Genomic DNA, 16,860 nt, shown 5'->3' with positions numbered 1-16,860 from the left:
CGGGCTGGACTGTGGTGCTGAGCTGGGAGGGCTGCGGGAAGAATGATCTAGAAAGTGAGTCCACCGGTTGGCCAGAGGCCGCTGTCCGGGCCTCTCTGGACCCCTTGGCCCTCACTGCGCTGCTTGCCTCAGGGGAGCAACGACGAGCTGTCAGAGAACGAGGACGACGTGGAGGAGAAGTCGGAGAGCGAGGGCAGCGACTACTCGCCCAGCAAAAAGAAGAAGAAGAAGCTCAAGGAGAAGAAGGAGCGGAAAGCCAAGCGCAAGAAGAAGGACGAGGAGGAGGACGAGAATGACGAGGGCTGCCTGAAGGTGACACGGCCTGCGGCCCGGTGTGCCTTGGCAGGGCTCCGCCCGCGCCCTGGGGCCGCCCGTGCCAGGAATCAGCTGCCCTCCCCAGCAGGAGGGGGGGAAGGGCGGGGGCAGCGTGCTGTGTCCCTGTCCCGAGGGAGGTTGCCCGCAGGGCCTTGGAGACACTGGCAAGAGTGACAGGAGCTTGGGGAGGAGGCCCCGGGCCTGGGGCTGGAGGGGAGCTTGGCGCCCTGAAATTCCACCTGGGGTGTTGTGAGAGGGTGAGTAGGAAAGGTGTCCCTGCCCTGGGAAACGGCTCACCCAAGGGTGGGTCCCCAGGCAGCGCTGGGGGCCAGGCTGGGGCAGGCGGGCATGCCCCTTTGAGCTGTGCCCCTCGGGCCTGCCTTGGCGGGGTCAGCTGTGTGGTGCAGGGCGGGCTGCCCCCCAGCAGCTCTGGGCTCCTTGGTCTCACTGCCCCAGTCCGGGATGGAAAGCGGGCCTGGTTCCTGCTTGTCCACATGGCGGGGAGCTAGTGTTCCCCAGCAGAATTGGCTTGGGCCACACGCCCCCTCAGTGAAGCGCGGGGTGGGGGGAGTGCTAGAGCAGATTTGATCAGCTGAAAGGAAGTGTGCGGGGTGGGGCAGGGCTGTGCGGACAAGCGGGAGAGGGGCCGAGGCTTGTCCAGACACCCGTGCCCGCGTGGCCCTCCTGCGAGGTGGTTTTGTCACATAAATGGGGAAACTGAGGCACAGAGTAGGGAAGTCGTGTCGGCCTCTCACTACCGTGTGGAGCAAAGCCAGGGCTGGGAGGCCGGCCTCCTGGCTCCAGGGCCACGCTGACAGCCCGTGCCCCACGCAAGCCCAGCAGCCGAGTCTGCACAGTGGTCTGGCCCCTGGACACCGCCGCCAGGGCTCGCCTGTGACCCTGAGAAGTCACCCCCGCCCGGGCCTCAGCGCCATCAGGAGCGGGAAGCAGTGGCCCAGGGCCCCTCTCGGGCCCAGCTGGGCCCCCGTCCCCTGCCCTGGCCGGGGCATTTCCTAGCTGCCTGCCCCCCCAGGACGTCCTCCCCTGCCCCCACTCCCACCCCTCTTCGGGCTGCTCTTCTGTGGTCCAGTGCCCAGGACGTGTTCCTCCAGGGAGGGAGTCCTGTCGTAATTCCTGCCCCGGGCACACTGTGGGCTCCCCACCCCACACCATCCCTGGACTCTGTCCTGCATCTTCATGAACCGGGGTGCTCAGGGTGTTTCTGGGGGCCGGGGGAACAGCAGACAAGCCCTCCCCTCCCCTATTCCCAGGCCTCCTGGGTGGGCAGCCTGCTGGGGGTGCAGGTCAGACAGGCCTCTGAGTACACGTGCCCCCTGTGTCCACAGGAGCCCAAGTCCTCGGGGCAGCTCATGGCTGAGTGGGGCCTGGACGACGTGGACTATCTCTTCTCTGAGGGCGACTACCACACGCTGACCAACTACAAGGCCTTCAGCCAGTTTCTCAGGTGGGCTGTGGGCCGGGGCCCTGACCGGGGGTCCTGGGGGGCTGCCCTGGAGGCTTGTACTCCCCAGGTGGCACCACGTGGGGGTGCCCCTGCTCCAGTGTGGGGCCAGGGTAGGGCCCCTTTTACTTGACAGACAGGCCTGCCTTCGCAGGCTCCCTGCCCTGGGCTGGTCCCAGACAAGCCCTGGGCCTCAGCTCCAGCTGGCCCCTCTGGTCTTGCAGGGTCTGGAAACCCAATGAGAAGGTCGCCCCATAGGCTAGGAAGGCATGTGGGGGGCAGACCACTGTCCCCGGCTTTGTCCTCTCCCCTGCCCCCTGCTCCCCACCCTGCCCAGTTTTCTAAGCTGGGACACAGGCCGGGGGGTTCACGGGTGTGGGAGAAGGCGTCAGCGCTGCCGGGGGTGTGGTGTGGGGGATCTCATCCTCTCTCTGGCTCTGACCCCCTAATGCAGGCCGCTCATTGCCAAGAAGAACCCGAAGATCCCCATGTCCAAAATGATGACTGTCTTGGGTGCCAAGTGGCGGGAGTTCAGCGCCAACAACCCCTTCAAAGGCAGCTCTGCTGCCGCTGCCGCCGCCGCGGTGGCTGCCGCCGTGGAGACTGTCACCATCGCCCCCCCGCTGGCCGTCAGCCCCCAGCAGGCACCCCAGCCTGTGCCCATCCGCAAGGCCAAGACCAAGGAGGGCAAGGGTAAGGCTGTGGGTGGACGGCACCCAGTCCTGCTCCGCAGAGCCCCCTCCCCCCGGGCATCGGCTGCAGGGGCAGCTGGGCGGACTTCACCAGGGACCCTGCGCCCTGGGGTGCAGCTTCCTTTCGTGGCTCTGCAGAGGGAATGGCGTGCTCGGCCCTTTGGGGGGCTTCCTGGGCATGGAGGGGGATACCGGGGAAGTCCACGCTACTGCTGCTGGGGTTGGGGGCTCTTGAATTTGAGGTCGCGCCTCCCAGGGATCAGGGGTCCTGAGGTTGGCGCCTGGATCCCTCGTCTGAGCACCCGCTGTGTGCCAGCACCCCCTCGAGAAGGGACGGGGCCGGAGAGGCAAATCCTTGCTCCCCTCCCCCACAGCGGGATCCCGGCGGGGGGCGTGGCCGGGCAGCGTGGGCGTGGCCGGGTGGCATGGGTGTGGCTGGGCAGCGTGGGCGTGGCCAGGGTGTGGCGTGGGCAGGGCGTGCCCGGGTGGCGTGGGCGTGGGCAGGGTGTGTCCGGGTGGTGTGGGCGTGTCCTGGTGGCACGGGCGTGGTCAGGGAGTGGCGTGGGAGGGGCGTGTCCTGTGGCACGGGAGTGTCCTGGCGGCGTGGGCATGGCCAGGGAGTGTTGTGGGCGGGGCGTGTCCTGGTGGCACGGGCGTGGTCAGGGAGTAGTGTGGGCGGGGCGAGTCCTGGCGGCGTGGGCGTGGTCAGGGAGTGGCGTGGGCGGGGCGTTTCCTGGTGGCATGGGCGTGTCCTGGCGGCGTGGGCGGGGCGTGTCCTGGCAGTGTGGGTGTGGTCAGGGAGTGGTGTGGGCGGGGCGTGTCCTGGCGGCATGGGCGTGGCCAGGGCGGGGCGTGGTCCTGGGCCGAGGTCCGAGGTCCAGGCCCAAAGACTGGCTCGCGGGGCGCGGGTCTGGGCGGGGAGAAGAGGGACAGCAGACCCCGCGGCTGTGACTTGAAGGCTTCGGGCAGGACACTCCGTCCGGTGGCGGCTTTCCAGCCCCTCGGAGGCCGGTGGCGCCCTCGCTGCCTCTCGGGCTCGCAGTGAGGTGGAGCCCCATGCAGCCCCTTGAATTTAGGTGCCCTGATTGGGGTTTTGATGAGGAATTGAAAGGGGGCCCTTTGTTTCCTCCCCAGGTTCTTGGTTTCTGGAACAGGGCGCCCCTTTGCCAGGTCCCTGCCGGAGTCCAGTGGGCAGAGTTGGGGGGGTTTGAGCCGGCCCCTGCTTTCCACCCTGGCCGCGCCCAGCCCGCCTTGCTTTCTCATTTCCTCTCGGCTCCAGCTGCTGAGCTATCGATTCCCTGGTCTGCCTATTCAGAGCCTGAAAAATTGAAATAGATTTTCTGTGGTGCCGCCAAAGTCCAGCTGGGCTTCCAGCCCCGTCTCCCTCTGCATGCTGCAGCTGGAGGTGGGCTTGGGTGAGGCCACCCGCCTCCCAGCTCCCATCTCCCCTGCTCAGCCCAGTGGGTGAGGCTGCTGGGGGGGCGTCATCACTCCCCAGGGGGCTAATTGTCCTGTGGCCAGCTCCATGAAAACAGCCCCAACCCTGCTGGCCCCTGAGAGTCCATGCGTCCCCGGCAGAGGTGGGGGTGGCCTTGAGTGGGGCCAGCGAGGCTCAGACCTGGGGATGACCAGAGGCTGGCAACTTCCTGGCTCAGCAGGGCCCTCTAGGGTGCAGGCATGGACCACAGGTGGGTGGGCGCCCCTTCAGTGTCCCAGCTGGCTCCGGGGATCCCAGGTATCAGTGGGGACAGTTCCTACTTGGGGAGAGAGGCAGGGCAGTGGCCACTGGTCAGGCTTCCCTCCTTACTTGCCGTGTGCCTCTAAGCAAGGACTTGACCTCTCTGAGCCAGTTGTGGGCGAGTCCAGTGCAATCTCTGCCTTTTCAGGCCACTCTGTGAAGAGTTGAGACTCTCTTATCAGAAAGGGCCTGGATAGGACTGAATCCTCCTTCTGGAGGCCCTGTGGGGGCCCAGGGGTGAGTGCGGGAGCAGGGCAGGTGTTGGTGAGCCCACCCTCCCCTTTCAGGGCCGGGGGTGAGAAAGAAGATCAAAGGCTCCAAGGACGCGAAGAGAAAGGGCAAGGGGAAGAAGGTGGCCGGGCTCAAGTTCCGCTTCGGAGGCCTCAGCAACAAGAGGAAGAAGGGGTCCTCGGTGAGTGTGTGCTGAGTGTATGCATGAGTGTGCGAGGGTGTGTGCGTGCACGTGCGGAAAAGGGAGTGCGTGTTGTAACAAGAGGCCGCGCGTGCTTGGGCGTCCCTGTGGCAATGTGAACGGGGGAGTAGCCTTGCGGTGCGTTTTGCCTGCGCGCGCATGTGTGTGTTGAGGTGAGGTTGGGGTGGCCGCGCAGAGCAGGGCCTTCGGCTCAGTCTCCTGTGACGGACTGGGGGCAGACCCTGCACCCCTCTCTTCCTCCTCTCCTCGTTCCACACACGGGCCGGCTGCCTCTGTTTCCCCGCTTGACTCGTGAGCGTGCAGATTGGATTTTCCAAGGACCCCTGTCCTTGGGCCCTGGGCTGGGGCTCTCCTGTGCACCCTGGACAGCCAGGAGCCTGTTTCCAGCCCACGCTGCCATAGCCATCCTGTGTCTGGGCAGTAGGTGGGAGTCAGCCAAGCCCTAAGGGTCTGCAGGGTCCTGGATGCCCAGGTTGGCTGGGAGGGTGGACAAGGAAGGTGGCATGTAGGCAGGATCAGACCCCTTGCCCCGCAGAGGCAGCTCCAGCACCAGATTCAGACCGATGCTGCGTCCATGTCTGAGTCTCTAGGTCGCCTGTGCCCTTACCTCACAGCTACCCTGCAGAGGTGCAGAGAGGCAAGCCCTTTCTCTGTGCCTGGGTAGAGGGGAGTCACAGGTCTCGAGGCTGGTGGCTCTGGAGGGGATCGTGGAGCCACAGGTGTGGCCAGCCCTGGAATTGGCAGGCCAGCTCAGCTCAGCAAATGCTGGGTGTGCGCATGCTCATGTGTTAAGTCCTCTGCTCCATCTTGGTGGGCCCTGCGTTGGGCATGGCCATGGTCTGGGGCTGTGCGTACACCGGAGGGAAACGCCGATGGCAGATGGGGCAGCCGGGCCTAGCACACAGGTGTGCAATGGGTTCAGTTAAGGAGAGACCTGGAAAGGCTCCATGGGGCTGTGCCCCTGAGGGGTGTGTGGGAGCCTGGAAGGGTGGAGGACAGGCTCTAGGTGGGGAGGTGTGATGAACCACAAGGGGTGCTATGCTGCCAGAGTCTCCGCAGTGCCCCGCAACACCCCACCTTCTGCAAGGTCAGCCCATAGAGCCCTTCCCCCCACTGCAGAGCGAGGAGGATGAGCGGGAGGAGTCGGACTTTGACAGTGCCAGCATCCACAGCTCCTCCGTGCGTTCCGAGTGCTCGGCGGCCCTGGGGAAGAAGAGCAAGAGGAGGCGCAAGAAGAAGAGGAGTAGGACTTCCTGTCTGCAGGCTCCCCCCCCCACACACCGGCTGTCACAGCGGGAGTGGGGATGCAGACCCCTGGGGGGACATCCTCATGCTCAGCCTCTCTGGTCTCAGTCAGGAGGTTCCCTGTGGGGTGGGCTGCTGTCCCGGTGCGGCAGAATTAGGGGCCCATGGTGTGGGCCACCCCAGGACATTTGCACTGGTGGGGGGGCGGCTGGAGAAGGACATGCTTAGACGCATTCACCATCTACCCATTCAGCCCACTGCCCCCACCCCCATTACTCAAACCACCCTCCCTGCCCAGTCTCCCCTTTTGTTCCTTCCACCCCCATCTAGTCATCTTTCCATCCATGCACCTCCCATCCTTCCTTCTGGGGTCCATCTTCTTGCCATCTCTTCACCCTTTACTCCTTCAGTAATTCTCCCAACCTCTGCCCACCGTCTGTCCAGTCCTCCACACCTTCCTCCAGCACCTGTGAAGCGCGATGTGCCCTCTTGGCCCGGGGTGCAGATTGGCTGGGCGTTGGGTGTGGGGAGCAGCCCTCCAGCGCCCCTCTGCCTCCTCCCCAGTTGATGATGGTGATGGCTACGAGACGGACCACCAGGACTACTGCGAGGTGTGCCAGCAGGGAGGGGAGATCATCCTGTGCGACACCTGCCCGAGGGCCTACCACCTGGTCTGCCTGGACCCCGAGCTGGAGAAGGCTCCCGAGGGCAAGTGGAGCTGCCCGCACTGTGTAAGCCCTTGGCCCGGCGGGGGTGGGCCCGCGCCCGTCGTCTGGGAGCCCGGCGGGCGGACGCAGTGCACCCTGCAGCGGGCCAGGGTGCCTCCACCTGCGCTCGCTTCTCCAGGAGAAGGAGGGGATCCAGTGGGAGCCGAAGGACGAGGACGAGGAGGAGGAGGAGGGCGGCGGCGAGGAGGAGGAGGACGACCACATGGAGTTCTGCCGCGTGTGCAAGGACGGCGGCGAGCTGCTCTGCTGCGACGCCTGCCCCTCCTCCTACCACCTGCACTGCCTCAACCCGCCGCTGCCGGAGATCCCAAACGGTGAATGGCTCTGCCCGCGCTGTACTGTGAGTGTTCCGCCCGCCCGCCCGCCCGCGCCGAGCCCCGCCCCGCCGCCCCGCAGGCCCCGCCCCCGCAGGTGCTGGGCGCCCAGGCCGCCGGCCAACAAAGCCCACCTGTGCCGCTCCAGGCCCCGCCCACGTCCAGGCCCCGCCCACCAGCCTGTCCAGGCCCCGCCCCTCCCCGCAGGCCCCGCCCCCGCAGGTACTGCGCCCCAGGCCGCGCCGGCCAACAAAGCCCCCCTGTGCCGCTCCAGGCCCCGCCCACGTCCAGGCCCGGCCCACCAGCCTGCCCAGGCCCCGCCCCGCAGGCCCCGCCCCCGCAGGTACTGGGCGCCCAGGCCGCTGGCCAACAAAGCCCACCTGTGCAGCTCCAGGCCCCGCCCACATCCAGGCACCCCCGTCGGTCCCCCCAAGCCCCGCCTCCGCCGCGCCCTCGCCCCGCCCTGCAGGCCCCGACCCCCACGCCCACGTAGGCCACGCCCCCGCAGGTACTGCGCATCTGTGCCCCAGGCCGCCCCGCCAACAAAGCCCACCTGTGCCGCTCCAGGCCCCGCCCACACCCAGCCCCCACCCACATAGGGCCGCGCCCACCCGACGGCCCCCCAGGCCCCGCTTCCGCAGCACCCCGACCCACAGGCCCTGACCCCCACGCCCATGAAGGCCACGTCCCCGCAGGTACTGTGCAGCTGTGCCCCAGGCCGCCCCGCCAACAAAGCCCACCTGTGCCGCTCCAGGCCCCGCCCACGTCCAGGCCCCGCCCTCCCACAAGCCCCGCCCCTGCCGCGCCTGGTAGCTCTCCAAGGCCCCGCCCCTGCGTATCCAGGCCATAGCCCCCAAAAAAGCCTGCAGGTCCCCCCCTGCCCTGCCCACAGCGAAGCCCCGCCCCTGCCAGGTGCCTCCCACTGAGGCCGGGTCTCCAGACCCCGCCCTGCCCCCTGCCTGGCTCTGAGTCGCTCTCGGGGGCTGCCCCCTCCCCCAAGCCTGCTCTGCTTCTGGCTCCCAACATCCAGGCGCAGATGTGTCCCGGGCATCCTGTGGCGGGATCCCCAAGGCCGCCCACCAGAGCCAGTGTAGCTTGCTGAGTTGTCAAGCACCCAGAGTTTGTGATCCCCTTTTTTAGCTGAGAACGCTGGGGCTCAGGGAGGTAAAGTGGTTTGCTTGGGGCCGCAGAGCAGCAGAGCTGCCCGCTCCCCCACCGTGCTCCTGGGCCAGGGCAGAGAGCAGGAGGCGCAGTAGGGGCTGGAGCTGCGGTTCTCAGGGAGCGCCCTCACCCTGCACCCCCGGGTCCCCACAGGCACTCGAGGGCCGTGCCCTGAGTGTCCGCAGCCCACCCCGGTGCCGGGCCTCCGACCCTGGGTTCTGGCTGGGCTGCGGCCAGCCCAGTGCTATCCCATGGGCATCTGGGCCTCTGTTGTGTGTGTGCGTGTGCGTGCGCGTGCGCAGGCCCGTACCCCTCATGCGTGCACAGCACGTGTGGGCTCCTGACCGCAGGGCCCAGTCGTGGAGTCATGGGTGCCTCGACCTGGGGAGCAGTGCAGCCTGTCGGGGAGCCCTGTGGCAGCAGGGTCATGGAGGCTGGGCAGGTCCTGCCGCCGAGTCCTGAATGCGGGAACCCTCTGTCCACAGTGTCCCCCCCTGAAGGGCAAAGTCCAGCGGATCCTGCACTGGAGGTGGACCGAGCCCCCGGCTCCCTTCATTGTCGGGCTTCCGGGGCCCGAGGTGGAGCCCGGGGTGCCCCCGCCCAAGGCCCTGGAGGGCATCCCGGAGAGGGAGTTCTTCGTCAAGTGGGCCGGGCTGTCCTACTGGCACTGCTCCTGGGTGAAGGAGCTCCAGGTGAGCGCCGGGCAGGCGAGGCGCTGGCCCGAGAGGCCCAGGCCGGCCTGCGGGGGCGGGGAGGGCAGCTGCGGGGGGCTGGTCCCGCGGGGGTCCAGCTGGGGCCGTGTCCGTCGCTGTGCCCGGCAGCTGGAGCTCTACCACACGGTGATGTACCGCAACTACCAAAGAAAGAACGACATGGACGAGCCGCCGCCCTTTGACTACGGCTCCGGCGACGAGGACGGCAAGAGCGAGAAGAGGAAGAGCAAGGACCCGCTGTACGCCAAGATGGAGGAGCGTTTCTACCGCTACGGCATCAAGCCCGAGTGGATGATGGTCCACCGCATCCTGAACCACAGGTCGGGCCGGGCCGCGGCGCCCTGGGCCTCCCGAGGGGGCGTCGCGGGTCTGGGTCATGCTGGCTCCCCCGCTCTCGCTGGGGGCAGAGGAAGGGGCGGGGCCCACTGCCATCGACTGGACGGTCCAGCTGGAGGGGTGTCAGGTGCACACCCCGAGCCGGCAGGGGACAGTCGTCCACAAACAGGCAACTTGATGTCCACCAGCCTGTGGGAGGGGGCCCAGCGCGCCAGGCACAAGAGCTTACACCTGTGGCCTGAGGGGCGGCTGCGAATGCTGGTCCAGAGCAGCAGCTGACTGCCCTGGGGTGGTGCTTTGTTTCCCCCGGGTTTGATGGTTGAGAGGGGAGCTCGGCCCCCAAGTCACTGCCCAAGGTCGCGCTGCTGCAGGCCGAGGACCTGGGGTTTGAGCCCAGGCCTGGCTTTCTTGGCTGCTGTGGCAGGTGTCTGGCGAGTGACCAGAAAGCCCGGGTGACGGTGCTTCGAGGCTGCACAGAGGCCACGGCCGGGGGCTGGTCCTCGGTGGGGCTCTTGCTGGTTCCCGAGCTCAGGTGCTTGGTGGGGGCGCAGGCTGGGGCAGCCGCTCAGCCACCCGCCTCGACGGGGTCTGGGCCCGGCAGGACACACGCGCGTCCCGAGAGATGGGAGGTGGGGGAGCTGAGGCCAAGATCGGGGCCTGGGCCAGACTGTGGGCGGCCCTGCGCGCTCTGGTCCCTGGGCCTGGCTTTCTGCCCGTGGAACAGGGTGCTCGCGCCGCGCCTCCAGTCAGGGAGCTGGAGGGTTTGAAAAAGCCTCCCTGCTTGACTGTGACACACCCTCATTTTCCACCCGACCCTCACGGGGAATGACCATTAAAAAGAGTGTCAGGCCCTGTGGCACCCGAGCCCCCACGGAGTGGACCCACGGTTTCTTGCGTTCATTAAATTGCATGTTAAAAAAAAATGGGAATTTTTCTCCTTCCTCCCAAGCAGAGCAGGTGAATCCCTCCCCACCCGTTTATTACCCAGAGTCTGAGTAACGGTCACCTATTTGTTGGAAAAAAAAAATCCATCAGTTTCCAGTGACTGGGGTTGGTCTTTTAATGCTCCCTGGACTAAACACAGCTGCTGCCATTTTGGGGGGGCCATGGCTCCCCGGCCCCGCAGTGTAGCCCTGAGTTGGTTGCCCTATCAGCTGAGGTTGGGTGGCAGGTCCCAAGGACCCTTCCAGGTGCCAGAATCCACCTGCAGTTTAAGATGCAGCTGGAGTCCCCAGTATTGGGTGTCCGGACCCCTAGGGGCCTTGGAAGAGGCCCGCCCCCTGTAGGAGTCACATCCTGTCTGCTTGGCAGAGGTGGACCCAGAGGGGCAGTGTCCTAGTCTTTTGGGGTCTAAGTTAGAAACCGGATGCCTGTGGCCAGGGGAGAGTTTGCAACTCACAGACCAGCGCTCTGGTGTCCAGACCCGCTGCGGGTGGGCGGCTGCAGCTGAGAACGGAAGGGATGAGGCGCTTGTTCCTGTTAGGGGGGCCTCCAGCCCGCACCCTCGTCCCTCCCTCTCCCCAGGCGTGACCCAGGCCAGCTGCCTCACCCTCTGGAGTTGCTGCTGGGCCAGGACCCGGGGACGTGGGAGTGAGGAGACCCGCTGCGGCCATTTCCTCAGTGACCCGCCCCCCCCCGCATCTTTCCACTATTGCAGCTTCGACAAAAAGGGGGACGTCCACTACCTGATCAAGTGGAAAGACCTGCCCTATGACCAGTGCACCTGGGAGATCGACGACATAGACATCCCCTACTACGACAACCTGAAGCAGGCCTACTGGGGGCACAGGTGGGCGGGCGGGCCGCGGGCGGGGGGGCGCCGCCGGGACACCCTCCACCGGGCTCTCACGCGCCCTGACGTGCTCTGCCAGGGAGCTGATGCTGGGAGAGGACGCCAGGCTGCCCAAGAGGCTGATCAAGAAGGGCAAGAAGCTGAAGGATGAGAAGCAAGAGAAGCCGCCGCACACACCCATTGTGGACGTGAGCTGGGGCCGGGTGGGCGTCCCCGGGGTCACTTCTCAGGGCCTGTCACTTCCCGGGGCTGTGCACACTGCTGGCCGCTCGCCAGGAGCCTGTTGGGAGGAGGCCGACCCTGCCCCTCCCCGCCCTAAGGGGAGGGCCCACAGCCAGGGAGGCAGATTAGGGGAAACAGCTCTGCCCAGGACACAGTTTACATCACTTGAAAAGAGCTGCGATAATTCCAAGCATTTAAAGGAAAAAAAAAGCATCTCTGACTTGAGGAGCATGCCAGCTGCTGAGCCCCTTACACCCCGCTCTTCCCCGTTCAGTGGAGAGCCCCTCAGGGAGTGCAAGGTGGACTTTCCTTCTTTTACAGCCTCTCTGGGGTGCCTGCCAGTTCCTGCCCTGGAGGGTGAAGGGTTAAATAGCCCTTCTCAGGAAGTGCCCATCTCTCAGACCCCTATGGGGGTGCACAGACATACAAAATAGGGGGGTTCGCCCTGGGATTGTGGGCTGCCACTCAAGGCTAATGTGCCTAGTACAGAGGGAGGACTTCTTGGGGGAGGTGACCTTGAACTGCAGGATGAAAGAGGGAAGGAGCCCCATGGTCGGGGTGGAGTGGAGGAAGCACCCCGGGAGGCACTCGCCAAGTGTGGACTAAGTGCCCACTGCGTCCAGGCACTGTATGGGGCTCAGAGCGGGCAACAGTGAACAGGCCCAGCATGGCGGCCACCGCCTGGACCAGAACCAGAGATTCCAACAGCTGGGACACTTCCCTGATAGAAGTACAGGGCCGCCGGGGCAGGGCATGGTGGGAACACCTACGCCAGGCTGGACATCAGGGAGGGCTTCCTGGAGGCAGAGGCATTCCACCTGCGACCTGACCGATGATCAAGTTAGCAGGGAGGAGGGGGGTAGAAACAGCATTCCCGGCACTTAGGGCCTCTGCACCTCTGCCTCCCCTGCAGCCCACGGTCAAGTTTGACAAGCAGCCGTGGTACATCGACTCCACCGGCGGCACCCTGCACCCGTACCAGCTGGAGGGCCTCAACTGGCTGCGCTTCTCCTGGGCACAGGGCACCGACACCATCCTGGCGGACGAGATGGGTTTGGGCAAGACCGTGCAGACCATTGTCTTCCTGTACTCGCTGTACAAGGAGGTGCGCGGCCGGCGTGGGCGGCGGGCGTGTGGCAGGAGCCCTGGGCGGCCGCCTCACGCGTCCTCTCTTTCCAGGGGCACTCCAAGGGGCCCTATCTGGTCAGCGCGCCCCTGTCCACCATCATCAACTGGGAGCGCGAGTTCGAGATGTGGGCGCCCGACTTCTACGTGGTCACCTACACGGGGGACAAGGAGAGCCGCTCCGTGATCCGGGAGAACGAGTTTTCCTTTGAGGACAACGCCATTCGGAGCGGGAAGAAGGTGTTTCGCATGAAGGTGAGCGCCCGGGTCTGCAGGCACGGGAGGGGGTTCCCTCCAACTGGGGTCCCGAGGAGGCCGGCAAAGAGCTGCTCTCCAGCTGGTGCCCTCTGCCTCCGTGTCCTGCCATGAGCCCGTCCGCCATCGGGGGGCAGGGCCGGGAGTCCAAAATCGAGGTGTCGGGCCAGGCTCCTTCTGAAGGCCTGGGGGTCTTTCTGTACTTCTCCCGGCTTCTGGGACCACGGCCCCCCTTGGTGCCCCGACTTGCAGCTGCGTCACTTTAGTCTTTGCGTCTGTGGGCATCCGGCTCCTTCCCCGTGTCCGCATCTCATAAAGACACTGGATTGGGGCCTCCCTAGTCCCGTAGATGTCACCTTAACTCAGTGCACCTGCAAAGACCCCGGCTTCCAGGAAGGTTCTAGAACATGGACTTGGCTGTTACTCCAGCTGTGTGACCTCTGGGAAGTCACTTAGCCTCTCTGTGCTTCAGATTCTTTCCAGCCCACCTCGCAGAATTGGGGAGGGTCCGGGGGTGGGTCGGTGCCTGGCAGGACCGTTCAGACTTCCTGAAGTGCCCTGGGTCACCAGGGCCGAGGTTCTGACCCAGCAGCGCTAGGGTGGGGGGCGCTGAGATTCTGCATTTCGCGCAAAGTGGCAGGCGACTTAGTCCCCAGTGGCAGAAGCAAGGGCTGGGAGCAGGCATGCCCCCTGGGTGCGGGCTGGGCCTGTATACCTCACACTTGGTGCGGGCGGCACCTGTCCCCCAGGCTCCCCGACTGTGCCTGGCTTTCTTCGTCGCCCTGGAACGGCCTGGTGCCCAGTAACGACCTGTTTGTGACGAGTGAGCTGGGTTCCCAGAGAAACGGACCGCCGGGGCCAGTTCCTCCGGGAAGGACTCTGGCCAGGTGCACGCTGAGGTCCTGAGATGGCTGGGCGCCCCGAGACGCACCTCTTTTATTTTGTAAAATTGTGGTTACACACCCATAATGTCGGCTTTCCCAACAGGCCCATTCTTAAGTGTCCACCCCCAGGGTATCAGGTGCAGTATCCCCACGTCCAACTCCAGAGCCCGTGTGTCTTGCAAAACCAAACTCCGCCGTCTGGATTTCACTCCCCCAGAGTGTGACGTGAGAGCACGCAGCGTCCTCGAGCCACTCGGCAGGTCCTCGAGCTTGTAGCCTGCGTCAGACTCGCCTTCCCTTGTGTAGGCCGAGTCCGTTTCGTTTCTCCATCTTCATTCTTTGAGGCACAGACTTAGCTCTTTAGTTCTCAGGGGTTTCCTTACCTACCACTCCCTTTTGCAGCGGGGAGATGGGCTCGGGGAGGTGACTGAGGTCTGCTCACCAGGGCACGGATGGGTGCAAACCCAGGTGCTGAGAGGGCCCCCCGTGGGTCCCTCCCCTCAGGGACTCTGGTCCCCAGGAGACCCCGGGTATGGCCGGACGGGCTACATCTTTTGTGGGGTCCCATTGCAGGTGGAAAAGGCAGGGTCGCTCTTCAACTGCAGGAAACAATCTCTGCCTTTTCTGTGTCTCTCAAATGGCTGTTTTTTTTTTTTTAAAGATTTATTTATGTATGCATACAAGAAGTGGGGTACAGGCCAGAGGTGTCGGGGGGTGAGAGGATTCACCGGAGACAAAGGGGGAAGCAGAACAGGGACGTTGACTGAAATGCACTGCTGAGGGGAGCAGCGGGGACACAGGAGAGGTCTGCTGCGCCCTGTGGGTAGCTCCCTGGCTAGGGATGGAACTCGTGCTGCGGAGACTGTGCACAGCTTCATAGGTTGCGTCTTAACCCCTTGCGCCACCAGCTGTGGTGGTTTTATTTGCTGTTTGATATCATGCTCCCATCGCATGAGGATACTCTGGGGCGCACAGGGGGCTAGAAAGCAGCAGTGTTCACTGGGCTGGGGAGCAGGGAGCCCCCGGGTGCGCCCCCACTGTTCCATGGGCCTTCTACGGAAGGAAACACAAATTCAGTGCTGTAGTGACGAGGGGTTTCACATCCGTGACGCAAGCAGGGGGGCAGGGCCCTGCTCTGAATCCCGACTGCTGCTGTGGGCTGGTCAGCCCGAGACCCCAGGGGCTGTGGGTGGGACAGTGACGGCCACGCAGCTGAAGCCTGGCGAGGAGTCAGCACGGGCCCGCCCCGCAGCCCGTTCCGTGAGCGGCGGCCGTGGGGATGGGCAGCAGTCATCCTGCTAGTTGGTCTCCCAACACCCCCTCCTCTGGGTACTGGCCACCCCCTCCTCTCAGCCCCAGGGGATTCTTGGGACCATTGGGGTTTCCACCCACCTCTTCCCCTGAGACTTGGATCCACGCACCCCCCCCCCCCAGAAAGAAGTGCAGATCAAGTTCCACGTGCTGCTCACCTCCTACGAGCTCATCACCATCGACCAGGCCATCCTGGGCTCCATCGAGTGGGCCTGCCTCGTGGTGGACGAGGCCCACCGGCTCAAGAACAACCAGTCCAAGGTAGGTGGCGGGGTGTGGGCTCAGGCGCCCCCGAGCCAGCTGGCCTGCGCCCCCTGACGGGCCGCTCTTCGCCCCCAAGTTCTTTAGGGTCTTGAACAGCTACAAGATCGACTACAAGCTGCTGCTGACGGGGACGCCCCTGCAGAATAACCTGGAGGAGCTGTTCCACCTCCTCAACTTCCTGACCCCCGAGAGGTTCAAGTGAGTGGGTGTGGGTGGGCGCGGCCCTGGGGGAATCCCGGCTGCTGCAATATCGTGTTTTTTCTTTTTGGGACCCTGCTGGGTCCCCCACATAACGGACTCATTCCTTTCCGTCCACAAAGACCGAAGCGTCATGTGGGTGACGGTGATGGAAGGCAGAAGGCTGGGGGGGTGGTGGTGGATGTGGGGGTGAGGACGGAGCCCCAGCCAGTGGAAATCTTGGGGTCTCTCCCCCAAGTCTCCTTGTCTTCACCGACTGCCATTTTCCTGCTCAGAATGGCCGCTCGGGTGAAGAGGGCAGGGTTTAGAATCAGAGGATGTAGATTGGACCCCACAAGCTTGGGTGCTGCTCAGCCTCAGTTTCCTTATCTGTAACATGAGGGGGAGACCTCGACAGCTCATGTCCAGGGCAGCTTTGGGGGTGGGGCGGGGTCTGTGTGGCTTGGGGAGAGCCCTGTGTGGGGTGGCACAGGGTGAGGCTCAAAGGACATCCCAGGGGGTGCCCCCACCTGCCCTGCTGCCCCTCACCCCTGATATCCTGGCCGCCTCTGCTCCCCTGCTCCCGACTCAGCCCAGCTCCTACTTGCAGCAATCTGGAGGGCTTCCTGGAGGAGTTTGCTGACATCTCCAAAGAAGACCAGATCAAGAAGCTGCATGACCTGCTGGGGCCGCACATGCTGAGGCGCCTCAAGGCTGACGTCTTCAAGAACATGCCGGCCAAGACCGAGCTCATCGTCCGCGTGGAGCTGAGCCAGATGCAGAAGTGAGTTCAGCCAGCAGCAGCTGTGGGCCCGCACCCCGGCCGCCTGCCCTGTCCCCAGTGCTGTCCCCTGACGCCCTCCCCGAGCGTCCTGACCAAGGGAGCTTCCCGGCGCGTGGGTGGCATGGAGGGCTCTGCAGGCCCAGCACCCGCGGCAGGGCAGAGCGCCCCCGGAGGCTGGTGGCCCAGGTGCCAGCCGCCTCTCCCGCTGCCCGCGCAGGAAGTACTACAAGTTCATCCTCACCCGGAACTTCGAGGCGCTGAACTCCAAGGGCGGCGGGAACCAGGTGTCGCTGCTCAACATCATGATGGACCTGAAGAAGTGCTGCAACCACCCCTACCTCTTCCCCGTGGCCGCCGTGGTAGGTCCGCGCTCGCCACGGCGGGTGCCTGTGGGTGCCGTGGTCCGTGTGGCCCGTGGGGCTGGGGCTTGGCCCCGCGGCCAGTGCTCCGAGCCTGAGGACCTGGAGGTGACGTGGGGCCTGTCATGCTGGAAATTCCCGAAAGGCCGCCTCCCTTCCCCTGGTCCCTGTTGTGACCCACAGAGTCATGGGGGGCCTTGGGTCACCCCAAGTCCGGCCTCCGGGCCAGGGTGAGGGCTGACCTGACTGCTTTCAGTCACCATAGGGCCTGGGGGGCTTGCAGTGATGCTGGGGGGCTGCTCTGGTGAGAGAAGGGACCGGTCAACACCCGCGCCCGCCCTGTGGTCTCAGGAGAGCTCCTGAGCTGTCCTGGCCCCTCTGGGCCTCAGCGTCCCCTCCGCGTGGGGCAGCAGCGTGCCGCTGGGGCGGGTGGACGAGAGTGCAGCGCCACCCCAGCCCTGCGCCCCCACCTCCTCCCCCCCAGAAGCCAGTGCAGAGCGAGGCGTGCTTGGAGCTGCTAGACTCAGGCACCCCCGATCGCTCCGCGACT

At 65.2% G+C, this 16,860-nt stretch overlaps 1 protein-coding gene across 1 annotated transcript in view; it reads left to right on the top strand.

Annotated features, from left to right (window-relative positions):
• Positions 1–16,860, top strand: part of CHD5 (chromodomain helicase DNA binding protein 5) — a gene marked incomplete at both ends in the record, with an annotated part of 55,138 nt that overhangs the window by 14,966 nt on the left and 23,312 nt on the right. The window contains 17 exons of the mRNA XM_084244050.1: positions 133–312; positions 1,662–1,780; positions 2,232–2,470; positions 4,495–4,619; positions 5,760–5,883; positions 6,450–6,616; positions 6,732–6,953; positions 8,574–8,780; positions 8,910–9,121; positions 10,795–10,926; positions 11,009–11,117; positions 12,065–12,256; positions 12,331–12,531; positions 14,850–14,987; positions 15,067–15,188; positions 15,778–15,951; positions 16,169–16,310. Of these exons, the coding sequence (XP_084100176.1) occupies positions 133–312; positions 1,662–1,780; positions 2,232–2,470; positions 4,495–4,619; positions 5,760–5,883; positions 6,450–6,616; positions 6,732–6,953; positions 8,574–8,780; positions 8,910–9,121; positions 10,795–10,926; positions 11,009–11,117; positions 12,065–12,256; positions 12,331–12,531; positions 14,850–14,987; positions 15,067–15,188; positions 15,778–15,951; positions 16,169–16,310 (2,805 nt within the window). The remainder of the gene's footprint in view (positions 1–132; positions 313–1,661; positions 1,781–2,231; positions 2,471–4,494; positions 4,620–5,759; positions 5,884–6,449; positions 6,617–6,731; positions 6,954–8,573; positions 8,781–8,909; positions 9,122–10,794; positions 10,927–11,008; positions 11,118–12,064; positions 12,257–12,330; positions 12,532–14,849; positions 14,988–15,066; positions 15,189–15,777; positions 15,952–16,168; positions 16,311–16,860) is intronic.

The sequence above is a fragment of the Talpa europaea genome (genome assembly GCF_964194135.1).
Source record: "Talpa europaea genome assembly, chromosome: 9".
Classification (NCBI taxonomy): domain Eukaryota; kingdom Metazoa; phylum Chordata; class Mammalia; order Eulipotyphla; family Talpidae; genus Talpa; species Talpa europaea.
This window is presented reverse-complemented; position numbering and strand designations above follow the sequence as displayed.